Source organism: Vulpes vulpes, chromosome 4, assembly GCF_048418805.1.
Source record: "Vulpes vulpes isolate BD-2025 chromosome 4, VulVul3, whole genome shotgun sequence".
Taxonomy (NCBI): Eukaryota; Metazoa; Chordata; class Mammalia; order Carnivora; family Canidae; genus Vulpes; species Vulpes vulpes.
Genome location: NC_132783.1, coordinates 119,408,857 through 119,434,520, shown reverse-complemented (window position 1 = coordinate 119,434,520; position 25,664 = coordinate 119,408,857). Strand labels below are relative to the sequence as shown.

Here is a 25,664-nt window from a genome sequence, read left to right as displayed (position 1 = left end):
AAGCATAAAGGAAATGGCCCTTCCCCCCCAGCAAATCTTCCTTTTTTTCTTGAGAGAAGCCCTCTGGAATCAAGGATAGTGGGGAGAGTATGTGGATCAACTACCTGAGCAAGCTCAAGGTTCTTGGCAGAGACTGTATTTCCCTCATTTAAAGGGAAGACAGAGGGGATCCCTGGGTGGCGCAGCAGTTTGGCGCCTGCTTTTGGCCCAGGGCGCGATCCTGGAGACCCGGGATCGAATCCCACGTCGGGCTCCCGGTGCATGGAGCCTGCTTCTCTCTCTCTCTCTCTCTCTCTCTCTGTGACTATCATAAATAAATTAAAAAAAAAATAAAGGGAAGACAGAGACAAAGGCCAGTATACACGTTTTTCCTCTCACAACTCAATGTTCTGAATATCTTAAATTGACAGGAATATTTCAATATAATAAAGCTATTATTAAGCTGATGATGCATCTTATAATTAATGGCACCTCAGAAATGAAAGCCAAACCCACAATAGGGCTTCGATTCCTTTGCAGAAGGAAGCCTAAGAGTTCCCTACTTTATTCTCTGGTCTTCCGCTTCCTCAGCCAGCTCCAGATCTTCTCCTGTATCTGTCTGGAATTTGGGACCCTCCCCTGAATCTTTCTCATCGTGCAGTTTTGCACCATACAGCAAAATGCCGAAATCCTCTGCTGAGGTTGTTGGGTGAATACATATGTGTCAATACAACTGCTGTGGACCTATTCCATGAAATCCACTTTAGCAGGAGCAAGAGACACAACAGCTTTGGGGTTTTTTTCTTCCTAAAAAAGACAGCCTCTGATCACATGGATGCAGAGTGGTCACATGGATAGATGCCTCTGATCACATGGGTGCAGAGTGGTCACATGGATGGATGCTGTCTCACCACCCACCACACTCTATGTGGTGTGGTGGGTGGTGAGACAGACTTTCTACACCTTCCCTTGGTGCTGCTCTGGGCCTCAGTGCTCCCATTTAATGAGCACATTAATAACAGCAGTTGCTTTGTAGGGTTGTGAAAATGATACCACTATGGAGTACAGGATAGTACTCCATAAACACATAATAAACATAAACTTTTATAACTATGCTGAATAATCATTGACGCCTCTGATCCCTCACTCTAGCCAGCAACCTAGTTCTCTGATCGCTTTGCTGAGAATGAGCTCAGTAGATATGAACACAACAAGAACCTGTAGGCCTACAAATGTGACCAGTTAGAACATCTCATTCCCAGAGAGTGACTGTAGAGTAAACTAAAGATAAAGCGATGAGTTCTGAAGGTATAAACACCACTGGTTTTTCACCTGAAATATAGAGGCTGAATAATGAACCAAGCTGTGAAATGACACAAAGCACTAAAAAGGCTATTCCTAAATCCAATTATTTTGAGCAAATAAGAACAGATTTTTTTAAAACCCAGCATGTTTACATGTTTAACAACATAAAATTGTCTAGTTAGATTAGCCCCCGATGAGCTCTACTCATGTTCACCTCTTCCACATCTCTTCTGACTACCTAATTTCCTCTGGACTTCTAAAGAATCTATTATTAACTATTTACTCTCACAAGTGGCATAAAGAAGGCAGAAGTTGTCAAATACATATGTGGGAAGATCTGTCTCTGCCAAATTTCAAAGCGAACACCTTCAGATGCCCATGTCTGGGCATACCTAATGAGTGAGTTCCCTAGGGGCTTAAATGTGCAAGGGGCCAAGGATCCTTTTGGAAATGCAGCTGTACTAAAGGAAGAAAGAGCCAAGGCACACACCTGGTCTCTGAAAGATGAGCCACTATTGGGGGTCTTGACAGTTTATCTTTTCATTTGCTCATCCCTTCAACAAATATTTCTTGTTTACTATGTGTCCGTCATTGCTGAATAGTATGAAAAGAGGCATGAACAAGCCATCAGGCTCCTGTGCTGTCACTCTATCTGTCCTCAGCCTGTCATTCAGCTGTCATGCAATCTCCTCATCTGTCCAACGAGGGAAATGGTAGCACATATCTCAGTGAATTATAAGCCCTTAGAGTGTTACTGGCACACAACGATAGCTAACAATTATTTTTTGAGCACTTACTATTTTAATAGCCATAATTTTATTCTCTGGGCCAGAACAACAAATTCATGCCCAACTCTTTAGGAGAAGGGACAGTAAGGAGTGATTTAAGACCAAGAAAACCTGCTGAATGAAAACTTTGGGATACTTCAGCGTAAACCGGCACAAATGAGTTCACTAGCATTGATATTGGTAGTGCTGGTGTAGGAGGAAATGGTGCCTGCCATAAGAGCCAGAAGCAGAAGAACTTCTGTGCATCAAGCAGCAAACATTGCTTTAGGGCGCCAGATCAGGACAGGAGCCAAATGGTGGACACCATGTGACAGCCAAAACATATTTATCTATGAGTGCCTAAGACGCACCCCCAGGGGATTTTCAGAAAGAGTGAAGGGTGATGGAAGTTCCCAGATACAGCAAAAATACTGTCACATGATTGTATAGTGAGGTTTTAAAAAAAAAACACTATTACTAGCATAGCCTTAGTGTTTTTCGGTAATCATGCTACCATTTATTGAATCCCAACCACATTTCAGGAACTGTGGGAGAGTTTTACATCATTTTATCTCTTACTACTCACAACTCTGTCTCCATTTCCCATCCTCTTGATGAGAGCACACTGAAGGATTAAATAACTTGCCCAAGGTCACACATTCAATACTGGGAAGCTGATTCTCCCTTCCCACCCTAACTAGAAAAGGCCATGCCTTGGGGAATATAGTGTGAATGACACCCACTCACGAAATATAACACAACAGCAACTCATTGGGATTCATCATCTCCCAACAGTTATCCAACAGAATGCCCTGGTAACAACTAACATTTATTTAAAACCAGCAGGAATATGTTAACCATACATACATAATCATATGTCTTATTATTTAACATTAGAAATAATATAAAAGAAAATCAAATTGGTAGCCCTAATGTTTTTATGATAAATCCAAAAGCACAGAGCACTTACCTGAAGGATTTTGTTGACTGTTATTACTGGAGCCTCATCATTTACCGATTCCACAGTTACAAAAAGAGTTTGGGGCAAGCTCTGTTTTCCAAGCTCTGAGCTATTTGCAAAGACGGTGAAATTGTCGAGAAGCTCCTCACTATCATCATGCACATAATAAATCAATTCATTTTCCACCTATAACCACCAGCAACAAAAATCACCAACTTACTGAAATGTGATTTTAAAACATGAATAAATTGCTATAATCCTAATTTTAATGTCTCTCTAAAACACAGAAGCATGTATTTATCCTGTGAGGTTTGATTCTGACAATTAGAGTGGAAATTGTGATGGACGGGATAGTTTTTATGAAGTGATGCCCATCCTAGGAATAAGTTTAAGGAGAAATGGAGTGACACAGCACATAGGGCAGGAAAGAGACCATTGCACTGGTAATCAGGAGACCTGAGTCAAAGACTAACTCTAATAATAAAATGTGCTGTAGGTAAGTGATACAACCCAGCTGTTCTTCCAAAGGAAGATTATCCACTAAAAGTTAGACTCTACTTGTTTATTTACAGTGACTAATTTTTGAAGTTGTGGATTACTTTGTTAGACAATTCAGAATTTTAGGTTTAGCTCTGAAGCTTCTACCCACTTGCTCAATTTCTGTTGTTTGGAGACATCTGGACCAGGGGAACTATGAAGTTTCTCCAGACTTATCTTTTCTGAACTAAGCATGCATTATTCCCTAATTGTTCTTTGTATGAGAGACTATACGCTATGTCCTAATCCTATTCCTCCTCCTTCAGAACGGAATAATTTTTTGGTGCATCTCATGACAGATGATATCCATAACTACCATACATCTCGGTAGACATAATGATATATGTCAAAATCAAATTTTCTATCAAAGCAGATTTCCCTTACTGTAATAACCCAAATGCAAACATTTACTTTTATCCCTGTTAGATTTCATTTTCTAATTTTTGTTCTGAAATGGTCATCAAGTGAATTAACTATTCCTCTTGGATTTGTAATAGCCACAAATTTGATCAGAATGCCTTTCATGTCTTTAAGGCTGTGACAGAAAATACTGAAGAGCACAGGATCATAATTAGAGACCAAGAGAATTTTAAAGCTAGAAGGGAACTTGGCTTCAGTGAGTCTGTGACCCAAACATAAAATGGCAGAGAACTTCCAAAGCCCAACAGGAGTAGTTGAACTTCTGAAAAAGCCTCTGGGGTTGTGTTTGTTTTGATAAAATACTGCCAAAAATTTTAACAGTTCAACTTTGCCGGTTCCTATGGTGCACTTCCTTTGGGCAAATACTTTTGATCTCTCAGAGGTGTTTCTGACAAGAGTTGAAAAGTTCACGAAGAGTCTCAAGGGAAAATTGTGGCCATTTGTACACAGGTGCTGAGAATTTCTTTGGAGTTCTGTGAGCAGAGGAATTCCAGACCATAGGCCTAACCACAAGTTCTGAAACATGCTGTTTTAAGCTACTTGAAAATAAATGCAGAAGATGGTATTGATAAAAAAAAAAAATGAGGGAATTTGTGCCTAAAATGCCTTAGGAACATAGTATTTAATACAAGTTGCCTCCTCAATATCTTTCCTGGAGAAATACATAATTTTTTCAAAGGAGCGGCACTCCCCCAAATTACATGCCTTTTAATATGCATTAATATCAAGGCAAAGAGAAGATTTGGTGGGAATTTGCCTGTTCCTAGACTTCTAACACTAGAAAAATGTCTGCTGACTTAAAATGAAAAGATGTAACAGATTTGTAGAAAATCTTGAAAGATTGAAAAGTACTCAGTCCCCTATCACCAATCATGTTCGGAGCACACTGTGTCATCCCTCTACCCACCTTCTCCCTCTCTCCTTGCTCCTCATCTCACTCAGGGTCAAAGGTGAAGTTGAAGTCCCTCCCGTGCTGGACCTCCCAAACCTCATGTACAGCTCTCCTCCCATAGCATGCAGTCCAGTCACACTAAACCCCTTGTTGCTCCCCACACAGCTGTTCACTTGCTCTTCTCTCTGCCTAAATGCTCTCCCTCCAGGTCTACGTGGCTCACCCATCCATTGCTTCCTCCAGGTGTCTGCTCAGAAGCTGCCTTCTCCATGGGACCTCCCCCGACCACTTGATTTGAAACTGAACACACACATACACATCACTGAAGGCCCCAGCGCTTCCCAGCTCCCTTTCTTGCTTTATTTTTTCTCCATGGCACTAAATCTTCACTCAACATGCCATTTATTTCACTTATTTTATCTGTTGCCTCTCTCTGCCTCCTTCTTTCTCCTACCTGGGCATCAGGGCACAGATTATTGCTGGGTTTGTTCACCACTGTATCTCCAGTACCTAAAGCTGGCATGCCTGGCACATAATAGATACTCAAAAACTATTTGCTGAATGAATGAATGGCAAACATGGCCAAGGGCTCCTCAAGCCACTGAACACTAAGGCTACTAGTTGTTAGGGGTTAGTGCCACTTTACGTGTAAACAATGATGTCTCAAAACCTGGAGACCTTAGTCATATAGGAAGAGAAAGTGTAAAGGGGTCATCTGGAAGAGCAGGGACACATGACCTTAACTGTGAATAAGGCTACACAATAACATGGATCCTTGAGGGAATACATATACTTGACATACAGATTTCAAGCAACCATTCTAAATGCACACTTCTCATAAAGCACAATCAACAATAAATTGACCAGGACAGGACTAAAATTTAGTGCTCAGTCTCTTACCTAGCGTATCTGAGGTAAACAGTATTGAACTGAACTTGCCCCGGAGCAAGTAGTCATCTTGGATGGTTTGTCCCACCTTTCAGATGGAAGCCATGATGAAGAGATGCCTATAGGAAGTCACTAAAGGATCACCTTCCCTGAGTCCCCAGTAGAAAAGCACTGATTTCCAAGGTTGTTTCCTGCCCTAAGGATACCCTGCTTCTCCCAACAGCTCCCTAATGCCCCCTGGTTCAGTCTAACCCTCTCAACATATAATTCAAGACTCTCCACAGTCTGGCCCTAGTTCTTACTATGGCTCCTGAGCCCACCTGCAAGTCTTGTGGGCTATTTCCCAGGCCCCAAACCCATTCACTTTAATGCCTTTATATCCTTGGTCATGCTGTTCCTTTGCTCATGTTGCTTTTTTCTTTTCTGTTTCTTCTCTGTTACCTCCCTGCTCTTTCTTTCCTCAAATCTTGCTAAAACGTTATTCCCTCTGTGAGGTCTTCCCTATTCTCTTTAATTAGAGTCAGATGTGCCAACTCTGCACTTCTTAGCACCACTGTGAGAATGCTCTGTGAAGCAACAGAAGGGTGAACTAATATTAAAGCTTGTGTGCCTAATCCACCTCCCACCCCCCGCCCTGTTCACTTGCTCTTCTCTCTTGGCCCTTGCCCTAGGCCAAGATCTCCTGAGGGCAAGGAATATGGCTCCTTATCATGGTGACCTTACACAGCAACTTGAACAGAAGAAGGGCTTAGCAAATCGATTCAAGTCCATTTTTAAGATGAAATCCTTACAAGCAAAATAAAGCAGCCCACATAGGTTTACAGCTAACTGAACAAAGATACCCAGAGATGCCAGGTGGTTGGTAATGGCTTCCAACCTGAAGAGCGCATATTCCTTGGAGCTTATAAAGTAAATGGTAGCAAGTTACTTTCAATACCTAGAAAGTAATAGAAATCATTCTTTTATTCATGATAAGAAAGCTAAGTCTCAAAATAATACCAACCTAGCCCAAAGCAAAGAAATATGATAGCAGCCTAGAGTTGATTGGTTATTTTACACTGAACATTAGATTGGAAGTTGTATCCAGTGCTTGATTGTAGGGCCTGGGCCATTTAGCCACTGATATCACTATGTTTACAAGGAGCATGACATCTGTTGATTGACTAATGGAATGAATAAATGAGTAAATCCACTAATGACTAAAGCGTGTCTGTGTTAAATATTAGGTGTAACATTGTGAGTGGGACAGTGAAGTGTGGAGCTCCTCTAGCAATGGGCAGCTAGGATGATGCAGAGGCTAGATATCCATGACGTGAGCAAAAGTAGGAGAACCTAGAGATGTTTAACCTAAAGAAGTTACAATCCAAGGGAACTTGATAACTTTTTCTTTCAAATATTTAAAGAGCTTTTAGAAAAGGAGGTATGACTTGTTCTGTGAACCAGGACTTTGGAGAAGTGTCTAAGTGGCAGACTTCAGGGCAACAGAAAGAACTTTCTAGCAGTTGAAGTATTTTAGAACTGGAAGTACCCATTGCATGAAGTAGTGAATTCTCTATCACTGAATATATTTAAGCAATGGCTAGGTGATCTCTTTATGGAATTACCATAAAAGGGGCTTCTAGCATCTATTAAAAGGTTAAACTAGATACCCTTTCAAGTCTCATCACTCCTCAGTCCACTAATGTAAATAATAAATCACACTTTTTTTCTCTTATCCCACATACCCAAAAGTATTAACTGAGAATTATTACCTGTTTCCTGGTAAACTTCATTAGCTTTACTCTTGGAAAATTAGAATTTTCAACATAACCATGTTTTGGTGGTTTGAGGAGAACAAATTCACAGTCAACTCCCTCAAAATATTTGTTTGGAATTTTGAGATAGTCCTCCAGAAGTGTTTTGGAGCCACCTTCTTGGACTGTGAAATTTTGTACCTCCAGAGGAATCTGCTTAGGGACAATATCCACTAAGATTTCAATTCCATTCACAGCTTGGAAACCATTCACCACATCCAGTAAAAAACGGTCCTGTTGTTGGCCAGGAACTGTCTGAACATAAAAGATATCCCCATCATCAATATCCTGTTGTGTAAAAGTCAGAGGGGACTTTGCATCTCCACCCAAGCTGCCTTCTTCTGGTAAAGATTTCCGGAGGTATCCATGCATTGGCGGAATTCTGACGGTGAACATTGCCTCTGAAGGAATATTATCTTCGTGGACAGCCTTGAGTTCACATACACAGCACACAGACACAAAAAGAAGAACATGTCAACACTTGTAAGAGTCAAGACCCTTGATGAACCAAATTGTTCTCTATTAACGTCTACAAATGGCTTAAGTTACAATCAGGGTTGATTCAGAGTTTCAGCCAGGGTCTGTTCTGGTGACCATGTCAATATTTGCATTTAGCCTGGTGACCATGTCAATATTTGCATTTAGCCACGGTTGCAAAGAAAAGTAAGGGTCAACAACACTTGAATAGCTACTAATGCGTTAACAAGGCATTATTCACAGCAAGCAAGACACCCAGGACTCAGCAAGATGAAGTGAAAGAAACAAAATGGTATAAGAAGAAAGAATAAAAGATGGTTGAAGAAGCAGAAGCTGAATCACTAAAATTGCAAGACTTTATAGGAAAGTTTTTCCTCTTCCATTTTAACTAGCTCAGTATTTCAATAATATATTTAATTTATTGATTCAGCAAAATCCATGTCAAAACTGTCATTGTAACTGATTTATAGTCACTGACCTACACATGCCCCCTTGTGGTGAAACATAAACTCTCCAAGATCCTAAAAAAGAATTGAGAAATATTGGTAAACCCCGCATTTCCTTAGACAAACTCATTGAGTAAACTGCTCTTGATTTGAGTTAATTTCTTCTCAGTGTTATTGGCTGCATTCAGCAAACAAGTAAACTCCTTTGTAGTCCTGAGGGTAGATTCAGCATAGCCCATATTTGTGGCCAGTTGTCATGAATCATAGTTTACATACCCTGTACAGGATTACCCTAAAATGAACACTCTCTTCTAACTGTGATCAGCAAAGGTTTGCCTGCTGGAAGTTTCTAAGTAGGAGCCTCAGGAAACCAGGTAGCTTCTGGTGTAAGGTCTCCCCCCTGGCATTCCACTGGTCTGGGTCAATTTTATCCATCAATTTTAGGAAACAAAATGACGCCATATTCAGAGCTAAGGAAATTAACTGTGTAAGACAGCATCCTCTGCTGTTTTAGGGATCCTTTTTATGATTATGATTAAGTTGCTCTAAATTTTTATACCCTGCTTTATCACAACAAATGTAACTTAGATCAAATGAAATATTGACAGTATTTCTATAAAAAATGATAAAAAAGTAAAGATCTCTTAATTTGCTATAATATGTGCATCATCTCCTCATTCCCAGTTCATCCTACACTAAACAAACATATATACTTGTGTGCTGGGGTGTACTCGGCTTTAACATAAGGCTTAGTATTACTTATATTCCATTGCCAACTATAGGGAAATTAGCAGTGTCGAAATCATAAAACCTTCCAGCTTTTCTTTTCGATGGCATTTACATTTAGAAAAAAGTAATTCTCGGGATCCCTGGGTGGTGCAGCGGTTTAGCACCTGCCTTTGGCCCAGGGCATGATCCTGGAGACCTGGGATCGAGTCCCACGTCGGGCTCCCGGTGCATGGAGCCTGTTCCTCCCTCTGCCTATGTCTCTTCCTCTCTCTGTGTGTGACTATCATAAATTAAAAAAAAAAAAAATGTGTAAACAGGGTCTTTTGTTTGATACAATTTGAGAGCTTCTACTCTAGAAATTAAGGTTATTTAAAAAAAAAAAAGAAAGAAAAAAGTAATTCTCAATACCAAAGTAAAATCAACACAAAAATAGCTCTTAGATGCAGATTACTCTGGGAGGGAAAGAATACTTGGACAACTACCTACCTGGAGTCTTCCTCGACTCAGTTTTACTGGTTTTCCTTCTTCAACTACAAGGGTCTTGATGAGCAGAATTTGGGCGTGATGTTGGTGACTTTCTGAGTACACTTGTACGTAGACGCTCACTTCTACATAGATCTCTTTAACTTTCACTCTCAGGTTGAACATATCGGAGTTGCCACTGCCATCATGCCTATAAATCACATGTCCTTGCTTCAGGTCATGCTGGGAAAATGTGTGGGACACTGAGTGGTTGACCAGCACTCTGCCATGCTTTGGGGGCTGCAGCATGTGGAATTCAATCTCATGGTCTGTTCTAACATCTTGGTTTGTGGTAACACTGAGGTTAGATGCTGTGAGGCTGCTGCCCTCTCCTCTTTGTACAACCAGGCCCGTGTTGTTGGCTATCTGGATGTAAGGGTCTGACACAGTGACCTCAAGAAGGGATGATGTGTAATGGACACCATCTGTCACAAACAGCACAAAGCGGGCGGAGTCGGCACCCTTATGCCTGAAGAGCACTCGCCCTTCGCGCAGGTCATCTTGCCTGAACTGGTAGAGTTTCTGAGTGGGATCACTGGCTCTCACCAAGTCCCCATTTGGGATGCCCCGTCGGGTGTAGAGCAACTGCCCATCATCAAAATCTGAGTCTGGGTCATGGTAACAGAGATCTGCCAGGGTCAGTAGGCGCTGGCCATTCCTCACGACATGAAAGACCTTATCTACCACACGCACTGGTTTCTCATCATTCCTTAACTCTACAGAAATGGCAACTTTGATTTCTATGGATAAATGTTCTGTGTCAAGATGCCTGACCACTCCTTCCTGGCCTTGTCCTGCAGTGGAGGCCACAAGGAGGAATTCATCATACTGAGTCTCGGAGTCATCATGGACATACATCAGTCGCTCACCCTCTAAGTCTTGATCAGTGAACTCAGTGATACTCTCATGACTTCCCAGAGGATCTGAGAAGTTAACCAGTTTCAGCTTTCCATGTTGAGGACTCCTGGTGATTTTATATTGGAAGGTCCGATTGTCCAGTGTTTGAGCAAATAATTCTGATTTTGTAATTAATTTCTCTTCTCCTTCTTTTACAAATAATCCTTTGTTAGTTACAATAATGCGTGTCTTATTTGCTTCAAAGTTTATTCTGAAAGTATAATCTTTTGATTCTATGTGCTTTGCAATAATCAAGAACCTAAAGTTATCTTGTGTGTCTTCCCTGAGCCTCTCCTGTGGCTCATAACTTATCTTAGAGTCTGAAATGTTTTGTTGGCTGAAGATGGAGTTTGTTTTTAGAATTGTATTGCCAACCAGCAATTTTCCTTTCTTAGGTGGGGTCAGTAACTTAAAATGCAGTTCTCTCTGAGTTACGTCCACACCCTCTGTCACAGCCTGCAAATGATCAGAGTTCAGTATTTGTCTGCTTATTTTATTGACCTTGAGAGGAACATTTTTCAGAAGTATAAACTTAAGCCAGTGGACGGTAATAGGAAACATCAGCTCTTCACTGATTTTTCCTTCTATGTTAACTTTAAATTTAAAGTGATCTGTAATATTTTCTAGCTGTAATCCTCGAAATGTACTATGGTACCGGACCCGACCCCGATTGATGGAACGCTGAGAAAAGGTACTAACTTGTTTCCATTCACCACTTGATCCCTGCCGCTGAATCTGGCCAAATTGGGGTGGATGAGTGATAGCATAGCGGGTCTCCATCTCGTGGGGTTCACCATTAACCTCCACCGACAAGTCACTCTGTGTAATCAGAACCGCGCCACCCTGCTGGACCACTGCACCGGTTCTAATGACCACTTCAAAGTCCCAGGGAACAGCCATGACCCGTAACACTACCGTATTGCTAACCAGCTCTCCATCGCTTGCTCGCAGAAGGATCCGGGAGTTCCGATGACCTCTGTGCACATAGAAAATGTTGCCATCTCTTAAATCCCCATGTGTAAAACTATTGATGGCTTTCCCAGGATGATTGGTGTTTTCTAAAAACCCAGCATCTAAATTGAAGTTGCCAAGAACAGAGAAACTAAGACTCAAAGGATCTGTGTCAGGGTCTGACACATATATGATATTCGGAGTCAGTCGTTTCTTAGAATTCTCAAACAGGAGAAGCATGTTTCCTTCAGGGAGCTTCAGGTACGGGGGATCATTCACTGGAAGGACAGTAACGTTAAACACATATGGCACATGTCCTTGCAGACGTAATGGCATTTCCTTCTTGCTGTTGGAAGAGACTGAAAATGTGAAAAAATCCCTAGGTTCTTCTGAACCATCATGGACATACCAAACTTTTCCTTGCCCCAAATCTAACATAGTAAAAGCCTTCTCCATTCCCAGCGCAGGGGAAACATCGATTTGAAGGAACCCATGCAGGGGCATTTCCTCTATTTTAAATAGTATTTGAGAATGATGGATACCCAAATCTTCGGATGCCACATCCACTTTCATATGCCTTTGTTCCAGAAAGGCTCGCCCACCTTCTTGGACCTCCAAGTTATTCAGACTCAAGAAATAGCTACTCGCATGGTGAATAAAAGGCTTGCTTGCCTCAGGGACTACAGTGGAAAGGGGAACTTCTGATGGATGCAGGTATTCTGTTGTCGTAATGAAAGGGTTTTCATTATCATTACTCTGCACTTTACACCCAACAGCTATATCTTTGGACACAAGGGCACTCTTCAATGCTTTCTTTTCTGAGTTGACCTCCAAGCCTCTTAAGCACCCTTTGAAAGAGATTCCTCGAGCAGCTTTCCTGGGCACAGAGGCCAGTTCCAACTTCTTAACTTCTTCTCCCTTATGGTTATCAAGACCTCCCACAAAGAGGGGGCCTTCTGAGACAAATGACTTGCTTTGCAAAGGCAGCGGTGTTCTTACCGCTTGCTCATCCACCATCAGGTCCAGATACCCTCCAGTGAATTTGAGTTGAATAACATGCCACTTGTTGTCACTAACTAAGCTAAAAGAAGAGAGCTGGGTATTACTCTTGCTCCTTCCTACGTGAGCCTTCAACAGACCATTAACTATTTCCAAAGCAACAAAATTTCCTTCTCTTCCTGACTGAAATAAAAGCAAAGCTTGTGGAGTTGCAGTCTGCAAAGCAAATTCCAACAGCCCTTCCCCTTGCACCCTCCATTCTGGGAAGGTGACATAGGATCTGGAGCTAAAGAAATTGATGGCTTCATCCTCCCCGGCAAAAAATTCATCACTGCATCCTAGTGACACCTCATAAACCTTCTTAAAACTAGGGTAAGATCTAAGGGATGCAAGGATCTCCCTCTGGTTAAATACCACATCCTCCATACACCCGCGGAAATTGCGGAGCTCTCCATCTAGGTAAGCGACATCAAGTCCACCATGGCCTGCTATATAGATTCCATGTTGAAAGTGCAAATTGTGCATCCCACCAGCGATCTGGCCAGTTGTCTCATAATGTTTGTCGATAACCAGAGAGATACTGTTTTTAAAACAGTACAGTTCCACTAAGTGCCAAACCAGGTCATCCATACGAAGTCTTTGCTCAGAAAGGAGTACTTGTTCGCCTGCACCAAAATTCACCCTCACCTGAAAGAGGAAGAATCACAATTAATCAATCTTATCTCATAGCATTTTATTGCAAAAACAGGGCCACCCACAGAGAGAGAGAGAGAGAGAGAGAGAGAGAAAGAGAGAGAGAGAAACTTGGACTTGAAACCACTTTCCACATAATGTATGGACTACATCAATGAGGTTTAAAAATTCGGAGTCAGAATATTTCAGGCATGCTGGTAAAATTGGAGGAGATCCCAACTTTTCACATGGCATGTGATTTTATTCTAATAAAATAACACTAATCAAATGGATAGCGATTTTGTTCTCTCTCTCTCATGGTTTTTCCTCTAGTAATTGAATATTTACACATTTTTAAAGATTTAAGAAAATCTTACCCGTAAGTTTCCTGATAGCAGTTCTATTATACAGTAGTCATTCTTTCCAGCTGCAAGAAAAAGTAATCCCTGTGGTTTGCTGGTTTGAAATTTTAATTGAAGAGATAACTCAGATGAAACTTCTATGATGTTGAGCTCCACATAGCTTTCACCATAAAAAGATGCTAGGGAAAAATTTTCAAAAGGAGTATAAATTAGTAAATTTATGACACAATGACAATCCCACTTTAGAGTGTCATCTCCCTTCAGGGATTGATCCTGCTGAGGAAAACTGCCTTACCCAAGGCCACAAATGGTTCCTGGGGTAGCCCACAGATTCAATGTCAGGGAACAAAAGCTCAGTGTTCTCTTGTCCCAACTCAAAACAGCTTTGATGGGCCAGTTTCTCCTCAGAACTCTCAGAAAGTGGTCGAGGCTTCTGTTGAAACTGAATTGGAAGTCTACTTTTCCATGTACCCAATCCTGCTTCTTGCCCTGTCACAGGGATAATCCCAAACCACTGGTGGTGAACTGGTATAAAAGCAGAAGGGAACACATTAGCCAGCCAACAAAGATCAAGCTATGAAAAATATAGGGCAAATAGCAGCTATGAGGACTATGGAACTGGGTGTGTATTGCTAAATTTGAATGAAGCTTTGAAAAAAGATAAGGAAAAGCTAGGCGAGATTAGTTGACAATTACAAGCTAAGTATAAAAGCAAGAGGGCTTGCCTGGTAGCATATAGTCTTCCTTTCCTACAGCCGGAAGCCAGTGGAAGATAAGACTCCTATCCAGGAATTAATCATTAGACTAGTCAACTACAAATAGAGTTAAAGTCCCATCTTTGTTAGGTTTGCTCTGACAAAGCTAAGGCCCTGGTTGGGAAAGAATGGATCCTTGACATAAGGAATTAGAGACATCTAGGTTGATGCGTTCAAATACCTTGGGTCCCTAGATCCCTCTGAACCCTCTTAGCCTACAGAAGTGGCCTATTCCCCTACGAAGGTTGGCATGCCCCTTGCTTAAGAGGTGGCAGAGGATTCTACCCACAAGCAGCATTTGACCTCTGAAGATACATCCCCATCTCTTCACCTGGCCTCCTGGCCGCTAGACCAAAACCAAAAGTAAGTCACAACCTGTGTGGGGACATGTGGGGCTTGATACAGGTGGTAAAGGACTAGAGCCTACTGTAGCCACAGGACCTCTCCATGTGTATTCTACTACCTGTAGCTGCCAGAGTACACATATGACTCAGGATAGCTGATCAAGGGGCAAAGCATGACGTTGGATAAGAAAGAGTCTATAGGTTTGGGATCACTCTCCAAGGATATAGGATAGAACACTCTGGCAAAGACTACCAGAAATGGTGTGAACTCTCTGCTAAAGTGGCTCCTGGATGCACAGAAATTGCAACAACCCACTGTGAGACAGACACAACAGATTACCATGACAGATGGATGAAAAAGATGAAAGTGGTACTTCAGGATTGAACATAAATAGGACCAGAAGGCACAAGCAAGTGCGCAAGATGGTAGCCCCGAGCCCCATGTCATTACCATTTTTATGCCAGCACCTTTCCTCAGCTCATGCATATGGCTGCATGGGCGAATCCTGTGGTACCAGCTGATGGAGAAACAAAACACCTGAGCATGGCTCATAGATGAGTCAGCTTCATCATATGGCTTCATGATGAAAATAGACTCCAGCTGCACCATAGCTCCTCTTAGTGGTGGTCATGGAAAACACTAGTAAGAAAAAGTCCTCCCAGCAGATGGAAGAACTTTGGGTAGAACACCTAAGCATCCACTTTGCGCACAGAGAGAAGTGGACTGAGGTTCAAATAAATGAAGGCTGATAGAGAGCAGCAAATGGCCTGGCCAGATGGTCAAGAACCTAGGAGGCAAAAGACTGAAAAAGTAGGAATATGGAGGTCTGGGATTGACACAGGAAGTGGGAAGATCTTTATACTGCATGTTAATGCCCACCAGAAAACATCTACCACAGAATATGCGTCAAACAACCAGGCAGATAGAGTGACTTGGTCTGTTTACATCAGCCAGCCTCTGTCATCTACGCCCCATATGTTGGTACAAAGAGGTAGCCATGATGGCAGTGTTGAAACTATATATGCAACCAATAGTCTGGGTTCCCTCTTGCCAATGCTTTCCTAGCTACTGCTACTGCTGAATGCCCAACATGCCTCCAACAGAGTCCAACACCAATTCCCAAGATGTTACTATCCCTTGAAGAGAGGCCAACTGTCCACTTCATGTTGAGCTGACTTCAGTGAAACCCTTCCTCAGAAAGGCCAGTGTTCATTTCAAAAAATAAAATAAACACATATTCTGGGTATATATTTGACTTTGTTGCCTCAGATAGCACCCCTATATGAAGAGCTCATGGAGTGTTTAATCCACTAATAAAGGAGGCCAAATAACATCACACCAACCAAAGACATGCCCTTTACTCCAAGGAAGGTGTAGTAATGGACCTAAGATCATAGGATCCAATGTCCTAACATATATTACATCTATTATATATGATAGGACCTGACAGAGTGTTGGGACAACCTTACGGAGGTACAATTGAATCACTAGCTCAGAAGCAATACTTTTCTGGAGTGAGGTTCTATCCTCTAAGACTTCAAAAGAAAGATTTTTACTTCTAAAGGTCTTTAAATTATAGATCTTTAAACACCTCCTGCTGGGTCTCCAGGAGATATAATATCTGCGTCTGAGAGCAAATGTTGATCCTAAGAACAGTCCTCAATAAGGCTCCAGCATGATTATCTCCATCTTAGATTCTGCTTCCTGAATCCTTCCTGAATTCCTACAACACTCTGAATATTCTTTTATTCCAGCATTCACCATGTTGTACTGAACTTACTTGCTTATTCATCTATCTCCTGGACTATTCCATGAGTTTCCTATGATAAGGAACCATCTCTCTCTCTTTTTTTTAATCTTTCCCTCTCCAATACCTAGCACAGTGCCTGGCCACAGGTGCCTAATAGGTTCTGTTGGTAGCCCACTGAGATCCCTTTTAACAAGCTGGTATACCCATCCTTCAGCTGTTTCACTGTGTTATCCAGGAATTTCAGTGAAATTACACCCCCTGCCCTAGAGGGGAACCTATAACCAATGACTGATTGAGACAGACATTTAAAATGTGTAGAGCTCTGTGTTGCCATTCATATTCTAGAGTTTTCTCTGGGATCAGACTGAGAATAGATCAGCTAAAACTAGATCTTTGCTTGGTATCATGCTTCTCTCCTTCCTTCCAGCTCTCTCCTGGTCACCTCACTCAGCAATTTATTTGCACAAGAATCCTTGCCTATGCCACTTTCCTTAGGGAACCCAATCTAAGATGAGTAGCAGTAGCAAACAAGCATTTTTTGAACCAAACTATATGAACCTAGGAGGCCCTCACTTTATAGTTGAGTAAACTCAGGCCTAGAGAGGCTTAGGGACTCATGTACCATCAACAGTTAGTTCAAAACAGAGCTAAGACAAAAACCAAGCATTCCCCACCTCCGATCCTGTGTTTTCACCAAGACAAGAAGCTGATACAGAGATGAATATGATCTCTACAAACTTTCTCACGTAGGTATAAGCATGCTTCTCTAGTTAAAAACTACCATTAATAATTCGGTAAAACGAGAATGTAGCCATTAGGTCAGAAAGACGAAACAAGTCTTTACAAATCCTATGTAGTGTATGTGTTCTCCTGGCCTTCCGGTTACTGAATACCCCCCACTCTGATTTTTGACAGACGTAGAGGCTGTATTGTTAAGCTCTCAAAACCAGGAAATGTTTTCTAAATCATTAAATCTACTGCTGAGAATGACTAAGTAATATTATATTTTCCCACAGTTCACCTCCCTGGCACTAAATCAATTCCAGGATCAGCTGGTGGCTAGAAATTTCCATTGCCTCAGGGAACAAACAAGGAAGCAGGTTCCGGTGTGACAGCCTACGACCAGTTATGTCCTCACACATCTCCAAACTGACCTCAACTTTTATGGCTCCTAGTGAAGCACCTCAAAATAACAGTAAGAAGCGAATCGAAGCACAAGAAAAACTGGGTCCTAGAAAAAGAAAGGTGATCTCCACCTGCAGCAAAGGAAAAGGTGTAATTTCAGTATTACATGGGTAGGGCAAGCCAAGGTGAACAGAAATCAGAGCAACGTCCTGGTTTTATGTGCTCATGTAAAAAGGTGAAATGATTGAATGGAAGCCAAGTTTGGCAATAAGGTAGGTAAAAGACTTTTCAGGGAAAGTAAGCATTTCTATTCCTCTATAATTTCTCCCACAGGGGTGATTAATGGACTCATTTTATCTACCTTAGAAATGGTTCACATTTCTTTTTCCAAACTACATCTCCTTGGATTTTATTTTGTTTGATTTTGGTTTTCCTTGTTTGGGGGTATTTTGGTTTATGGCTTACTGAGCACCTACTATGTGCCAGGTACTATCAGGAGTTGGAGGTAAGAAATTACTGAGACTAAGGGGCCTTCCAGTCTATCAGAAGAGAAAGCTGATCAAAAAGAAGAGTATGTCTGATCCAGGCACTGTTAGAAAGTTGTTACAACAGTAGCTTGTTTGGGCCCTGCTGGGGTAGGCAAGAAGGAGCACTGTGCCTATCAAGTGTCTCTCTCTAGCAGATTTCAGTGGCCCACCCTACATGTACTTATGCTGTCCACAAATATACCAAATATACCACAGATATAAGGATTCAAAGGTGAATGACATAGACAGCCAATCAAGCAACTACAGTGGCTTAGTACCTGGGAAACCGAGAGCACTACAGAGGGACTCAGCCAGGTCAAGGGGGATGGACTGAGGGGCTTCCAGAAAGACCCAGTGAGGAACAGGAAAGAGCAAGAGGAGAAAAACGAGGGGAGATAGGAGGCAAGGAAACCAAAGGTCCAGTCTGGCCAAGCACAGTGTGAGGGGGGAGCAGCGAGGGTGGCAGCTGCAGAGGTATGAGGGGGCAGGGGACAAATGGTCAGAGGGCTGAAAGGCCTTCCCTGAACTTTCAGTTTAAACTTTCAAGGGCCTTATTGTCAGCTCCAGTTACCTTCCTTCTTTGTTTCCTGGATTATTATCCAGCTCCACTCCCATACCATCCCAAAGAGAATGTGAGGTTTTGAGGGCAGGAGGCTTTACTAGTCTTGGTCTCTGCTCAATCCTTGGCACCTACAAGAGTGTCTGGCACATAGGAGGCACCCAATGAGGGAGGCAGGCAGGGGAAGAAGTAGGTGGGTGGGTTCAACAGATTTTAAAAGCTGGACTGTCTAGGAGGGAGAAGGGGAAGACAGAGGGGCAATCTAGATGAATTTCCAGGTTTCTGGCTAGGTATCCACTTATGGAGAGAGGGTTCCTAGGAGGGAAGCTTGGTTTTGTTTTGCTTTGTTCTGTTGGCACATATATGACTAGAGATTTTCAATGAACGTTTGGGGAGAAAATGGCTGACTGGCCAACTGGATCCTCATGGTCAGGGACCGACTGACAGGGGCAGGGGAGTCTTACAAACCACTTCAAAAAGGTTGCATCTCCTTCTTCACACAATGGGGAAGATACAGTTTTTAGTTGGGAGAAGACACATCAGTTCTGAATTTTAGAAAGATTGGCCTGGTGACTGTGTGAGGGCAAAGCAAGAGTGAGATAGAAAGTAATTAGGAAAGTATTCCCAAGAAAGAGATTTCGGAACTGTTTGCTTTCCTGGGAAACTACAGCTGCCTTTTCATAATATAACATTGTCGGCAATTTTTTTTTTAAAGATTTTATTCATTTATTCATGAGAGACAGAGAGAGAGAGAGAGAGAGAAAGAGGCAGAGAGAGAAGCAGGCTCCATGCAGGGAGCCTGACATGGTACTCGATCCTGGGTCTCCAGAATCAGCCCCTGGGCCAAAGGCGGTGCTAAACCGCTGAGCCACCCAGGCTGCCCCATTATCAACAATTTTACGCTGCACCTTTTATGCATTGCGTTTCTTTGAAATGTATTCTACAGACGATATATCATAAGCATAGAAGCTTATTTTAAAAGTTAAAATATAAAACCACAAAAACGAACTTCTCTGCTACCGCATTGGCCTCATATAAAGGTCTAAGACGAGGTGCTAGGAGGAGGGCCAGCATTATAAAGCAGCTCTTCCTCATGCTGACCATGTGAGGGGAGTCACAGCACTTGGAAAGGAAAGCCACATTTTTACTTCACAAATCTGCTCTGAGGAATATCTATAGTATTTAACTGTGGCACTGACGTTGCATGCTTTATCAAACCAAACCAAATCAAACATTTATTCAAGAGATAGCTAACCATCCAGAACACTCTGAGAAAGAAAACTTCCAGGTATGGAATAACTCAGCACAAACACCTAACCTGCCCGAGAGGCCCAACCTCCTTTGTCCATTAGAAGCAAACCCCAATGAGGGAAACTCTAAGAGTCTCTCCCACAAAACTCAGGTCCACTAACATAGAAGTTGGGACACAAAGTCAACGAGTGAGGAGGTGTCTGCTCCATGGCTGCAGGGATGGGCTGTTGTTTAGTGGGCTGGGGGACCACAGGGGCCTCTGGCACCACATCTCTGTTAAATGTGTTGCTGGCACTGTAGGAGGGCGGGAAAGGACTGGTAGTAGGCCCAGGGCCACCATGAAGATGCCCGTTCTTGGGTTTTTAGGTGGGGCCCAAGTGATCTGTGGCCCTGCAACTCTTCTACTCTTCTTGTAGAACAGGACCCAACACCTTCTCACTTTTCATTCATTCATCCTCCAAACATGCCATGCCAACTGCTCAGGTGGCAAAGGGCAAAGCAGCACTTACCAAGCTTCTCCTGGTGGGGCATTCTCTACCTCATGCCTGCTGCATAGGGTCAAGTAGACTGTGTCCCGCATCACTCCAGCGGTAGCTATTCCTGTGGACTCTGTAGCTTCCCATAGCACCCCTGGAATGAAGCGGGGAATCAGCCCTAGTCCCTAGCTGGGTACTGACTGAGCTGAAAACTCCCTCTTCATGACATAGTACCTATGTCCTATCTTGGACACATGTGGCCCTTGTGCAAATCTATGTTTACTCTCCCACTCTTAACCCCTATTGCTGCTGCACCAAATTACCGCAAATGTAATGGCTTCATATGACACAGATTTACTGCTGTACAATTCTGGAGGCTAGTAGTCCAAAAATAGGTCTTGCTGAGCTAAAATCAAGGTGTCTGCAGGGCTGTGTTTTTTTCCTGGCAGCTGGAGGGGAGAATCTGTTTCCTGGCCTTTTGTAACTTGTAAGAGACTGCCACATTTCTTGGCTTGTGGCCCCCACCAGCAATCATGTCACTCCAACCCCTGCTTCCAGCAGATTTTCTCCCTTTTTTAACACTTTGTGTTTGCTTAGGGCCCACACAGATGATCCCATGTAATCCCTCATCTCAAAATCCTTAATTGGATCACAGCTGCAAAGTCCCTTTTGCCATGTAAAGCAACATAGTCTCTATTCTGGGAATCACGATGTGAACTTCCCTGGGGAGCTGTCATTCTGTCTTCTCTGGTCCCCAGCTGTGTTCTGTCCTTCAGGTGCTCGGATTGATTGAGCACCTGTCATTTGTAGGTACTGTACTAAGTGCTGGGAAGATGGAGCCGAATAAAGCCGTAGCACTGGGAAAGTCCCCAGAAGCAGAGGTTATGAGTTTGGTTGAGTTTGTAAGGCAGGTGCAGCTCTATTTCTAATATAATAAAAATATTAAATTAAGATATTTTAAAGAAAGGAGATTTTAATCAAACACCTGAACTTCTGGGCTTCCCCACATGAGTCAGCTGATCGGGCCATCCTGGGACCTATTGATACCCATAGCACAGCAGCCATGAGTAGGGTTGGATGTCCCAGCTCCGGGGTCCACCACTCATTGGCAGCTCCTGCCACACCAGCTGTTGCTTGGCTCACCATGACACACTGGCCATGGTGAGCATTTGGGTTTGGGCATCACAGCTTCAGGTAGAAATGGCAAAGTGGAAAAAAAAAAACCAGAAATGGCAAAGTGGGGTGCCAAGACATTCACTGTGGAGTCAGGAGAAAATATTACGAATTCACAGGTTACCTTCATCTAAAAAAATAAGAATTCTTTATTCTTATCTAATTTACAGATTGATGGGCATCCTGCCTCAGTTGCCCATGTGAGCCTAGCCATGTGTCTCACCTGCTAGGTACACAAGTCTCCCTGAGGGAGCAGTACAAATTCTACAACCCAGAAGGTTGTAGAACTCTCTTTCCCATTTAGTGACACACCACGCATGGATCTGCCTGGCCAACGGGGTTTACAGTTGTGTTATCTCACCTTAACTAAACAAATCCTCTCTTACAGGATCCATTGCTTTTTCAAATTCCTGCAAATCAGCCATAGCTTAAAAATACATAGAAATAATGAGAGGACCAGTAAATGCAAAAGGAACTGGAAGTGCTGGCACTTCTTTTCCTGTTCAGGCTTTTCATCAGCGCTGGTACAAGGTCAAAGCAATAATATTCTAATGGGATCTGATAAGAAGGGAGCCAAAAATGAGACATTGAACTATGGACAACATGGGTCTAGTGCTAAGTACATGTTGTACCTTGAGAAAGTGGTTAGTGATAGTAGTATTGATATTTGATTTGCAAATAGGGATGTGCGGAGGGTGTATGCTACGGATATTCTTATTGAGACAGGATCTGTTTACCAGGCAAAGTGGCTCCCTGTTTGGTGAGACTCTCCAAGCTGAGGACACATCACCCGATGTCCCTCAAACACCGAGAACAGAGTTCTCCTATGTTTGACAATTAGATTTATTCAAAGCAACAGCCTGAATCATCCAAGGAAGAAAGAAAACTAAAATCAGATAACACATCTAGCTAGTCAAGAAGATATTCTTCAAAGCATCTCAAAGTAGCTTTTGATAAGACCTCAGCATCCAATATTTGTGTTGCAATTAGAGCCATGGGTGGGACACCTGGGTGGCTCAGCGGTTGGGAGCCTGCCTTTGGCTCAGGTTGTGATCCCAGGATCCGGGATTGAGTCCCGCATCAGGCTCCCTGAGGGAAGCCTGCTTTCTTCTCTGCCTTTGTCTTTGCCTCTCTCTCTCTCTCTCTCTCTCTGTGTCTGTCATGAATAAATGAATAAATCTTAAAAAAAAAAAAAAGAGCCATGGGTGAGGAACAGTATATATGTTAAAAGTACTGTAGTTTTTCCTTATCTATGATTTCAGTTACCTATGGTCAATCATTGTCCAGAAACAGATGATCCTCCTTCTGACCTATCTTTAGAAGAGTAATAGCAGCCCAAAGCTACGTCACAATGCCTACGCCATTCACCTGGTTCATCTCATCACATAGACCCTTTCCCATCTCACAGCACAATGAGAAGGATGAATGCAGTATGAGGTATCTTGAGAGAGTGAGACCACATTCATATAACTTTTAATATAGTATATTTTTATAATTGTTCTATTTTATTAGCTATTATCGTCGATCTCTTACTATGCCTAATTTACAAAATAGACTTTATTATAGTACGTAGTATAGGAAAAAACATAGTACATATAGGGTTTGGTACTATCTGTGATTTCAGGCATCCACTGGGGGTCTTGGAGCATATCTCTCGTGGATAAGGGGGAACTGCTGTGTATGCCATGGAATTCTTTATCCAAGAAACTCTCCCTATCCACATCATGGGCCCCTCAATGAGAAGTATCTAATCCATAGGCTTCTTAGCCTCATACCCAAGGTAATTGCACAGATGACGAGGAGAGAGGCTAATGAGTAGAAAAGGAGGGAAATGAGCACTACTGCGTAGTTGTCTGGCTGTAAGGAAGTCTTATACAGTTATTGTATTCAAGCCTCTCTGCAGAAGTTATTATTTCAATTCTACAGATTTAAGACTAGATAGGGAAAAGTCACTTTCCCAAAGCCACTCTGAGAACATATGACAGCACCCAGGTCGAAGCCCTAGTCCTTCTGACTCTAAGGTTATGGACTTGCCATCACCCTATACTGAGCACTACTGGATTGCTGGTCCATCATGGATCACCACCCAATCAGTACCATTCACTGTGCTCCCAGATCTCCCTGTTCTGCAACTGGAATCTTCTCTCTCAAAGCCACATCAAAGCCCCAGACCTGCAGTTCCCGGCCTAATCGACCCTTCCGGCCAGGAAGGAATCAGGAGAAAGAGCTAGGAAGGGCCCACATACGGCAGGGTGGCAGCAGAGCTGGGGGAACTGCAGTAAGACCCTGAGCAGCTGGGCTAAGAGTCAAGTGTCCATACTACAGATGCCATCGTGGCTGCAACATTACTCAGGCTCCTGGTGAAATCAGGCGGTGTAGGCCGCAATGGCACTGTCTACTCTATGCCTAAAATGAAGCAAATAAGTGTTCAGGATTTAATCCGAATCCTACAAAGAGATATAAGGCCGTTGATTAAGAATGTTTTATCTTAAAACAAAAAAAAAGCATCAAAGGAAGTCTTTAATTGAACTAAATTAAATTTCAAGGAGCCACAGAGGACGAGAAGGCCCACGTGCAGGACTCTGTAAAGAGTCGTACACAATTAAATATGCTTTTATTAGTAATCCTCGACTTTTGGAAAGCGCCATTCCCAGTAAATCAGAAAATGTGGGTGGGCTTGTGGCGGTACTTAGAGAACACAGGCCAGGCCCGGGACCCGAGAAGTCCCGGGACGAGTTTAAGGCCCCGAAGGCCGGCGGGTCGGGCGCAGCCGAGTACCCGTCCCCGGGCCCGGGAGGCGCAGGGTGCACGGCTCAGCAGGGAGGCCGGCCGCTCGCGTTCCTCCGCTCGCCCGAGCGCGACCAAGAGCCCAACTCTGAAACCCCGATGGGCGGCGAGGGCCGCGCGGCCTTCGGGGGCAGTCCCCACCCCCGGGCTCCCCGGGGCTCCCCGGACCTGGCGGGCCGCGCCGCGCGGGGAGGGGGCCGGGAGCTGGAAGCTTCCCGAGGCGGCGCCCACCCCCCGCGCAGGGCAGAGCCGTCTCCTCCCGCCGCCCAGCCCAGGAACGCCCGGCCTGGGGTCCCTCCCGGTCGCCGCGCGGCTTCCCCGAGCCCCCGGGTCCCCGGGTCCCGGCCCGCCCACCCTCCGCTAGCGGGCGCCGCGCGGCCGGGGAGGGGCCCGGGACGGGGAAGGCAGGCGCGTACCTCCGAGCGCCCCGCGCGCCCCGCAGAGCCCCAGGCAGGCGGCGAGCAGGACGAGGCGGCGGGCCCCGAGCCGCCCCATCCCGCCGCGGCGGCCCGGCGCCCGCGCTCGCTCCCCGGCGGCCGCCCAGCCACCTGCGCCGGCCCGCCTCCGCCCCGCCGCCCCGCCCGCAGCCCCGCCCCTGAGGCCCCGCCCACTGCCCCGACCCCCGAGGCCCCGCCCACTGCCCGCTCCGAGGCCACGCCCACGGGCCGGACGCCCGCTCGGGGACTGGGCCGGGAGAGACGTCTGCGCCCGCGGCCCCGCCCACTGCCCCGCCCACTGCCCCGCCCACAGCCCGAGGCCTGCGCGGGGGCTGGGCCGGGGCGGGGAGAGCCCTCTGCGCCCCGCGGCCGCCAGCGCCGCCAGCGCCAGCCGGGGCCGGGCTTCCTCCGGGGCCGCCTACCAAACCGGGCGGGAGCGGGGAGCGGGGAGCGGGGCCCGGCGCCCAGGGCGGGGGGTGGCTGGTCCCCGCCCAGCCGGGAGGGTGAGATGTGCTGGCCGGAGACGGTGACCCAGGAAGGCCGGGGAAGGATTGCTGGAGGGGGTGGGACCCTACCTGGGCCTTGAGGCAGCGGGTTTCCCGGCCCCGACTGAGCTCCATCCAGGAGGGCGGGGGGCGGGGGGTTGGTTGTTGGGCTTATTGCTGTATCTTCAATGTACACCTGGCGCGTTGGCACCAGCAAATGCGGGGTGGATGAATGACCAAGAGTGGGAGGTGATAAGATGGCACCATCATTCCTTATCAAATGTGAACCTCATTTGTATTTAAAGGACGATCCCTCAAGTTTCTTCATTGAATTTTTTGGAGGCTCTATCAGAGGAATGAATCGAGGCCCAGGAGTCGTGTGCAGATACACACCTTC

The 25,664-nt window shown here is 44.4% G+C and overlaps 1 protein-coding gene across 6 annotated transcripts in view; it reads right to left on the bottom strand.

The window, feature by feature from the left end:
- Positions 1-24,871, bottom strand: part of LOC112928292 (chondroitin sulfate proteoglycan 4-like) — a 67,633-nt gene extending 42,762 nt beyond the window's left edge. For 5 of the 6 annotated variants that reach the window (XR_012001249.1, XR_012001248.1, XR_012001250.1 and 2 more), the window contains exons 1-5: positions 24,762-24,871; positions 13,613-13,776; positions 9,681-13,250; positions 7,501-7,971; positions 3,022-3,198 (exon numbers count right to left, since the gene is read on the bottom strand). Coding sequence is in view for 3 of the 6 variants with exons in the window: in XM_072756924.1 (XP_072613025.1) it covers positions 3,022-3,198; positions 7,501-7,971; positions 9,681-13,250; positions 13,613-13,776; positions 24,762-24,840 (4,461 nt within the window). In the remaining 3 variants the exon portion in view is untranslated. Of the gene's footprint in view, positions 1-3,021; positions 3,199-7,500; positions 7,972-9,680; positions 13,251-13,612; positions 13,777-20,418; positions 20,540-24,761 lie in introns of those variants that run through there. The other variant, XM_072756925.1, reaches the window with a different exon arrangement.
- Between the last annotated feature and the right edge of the window lie 793 nt (positions 24,872-25,664).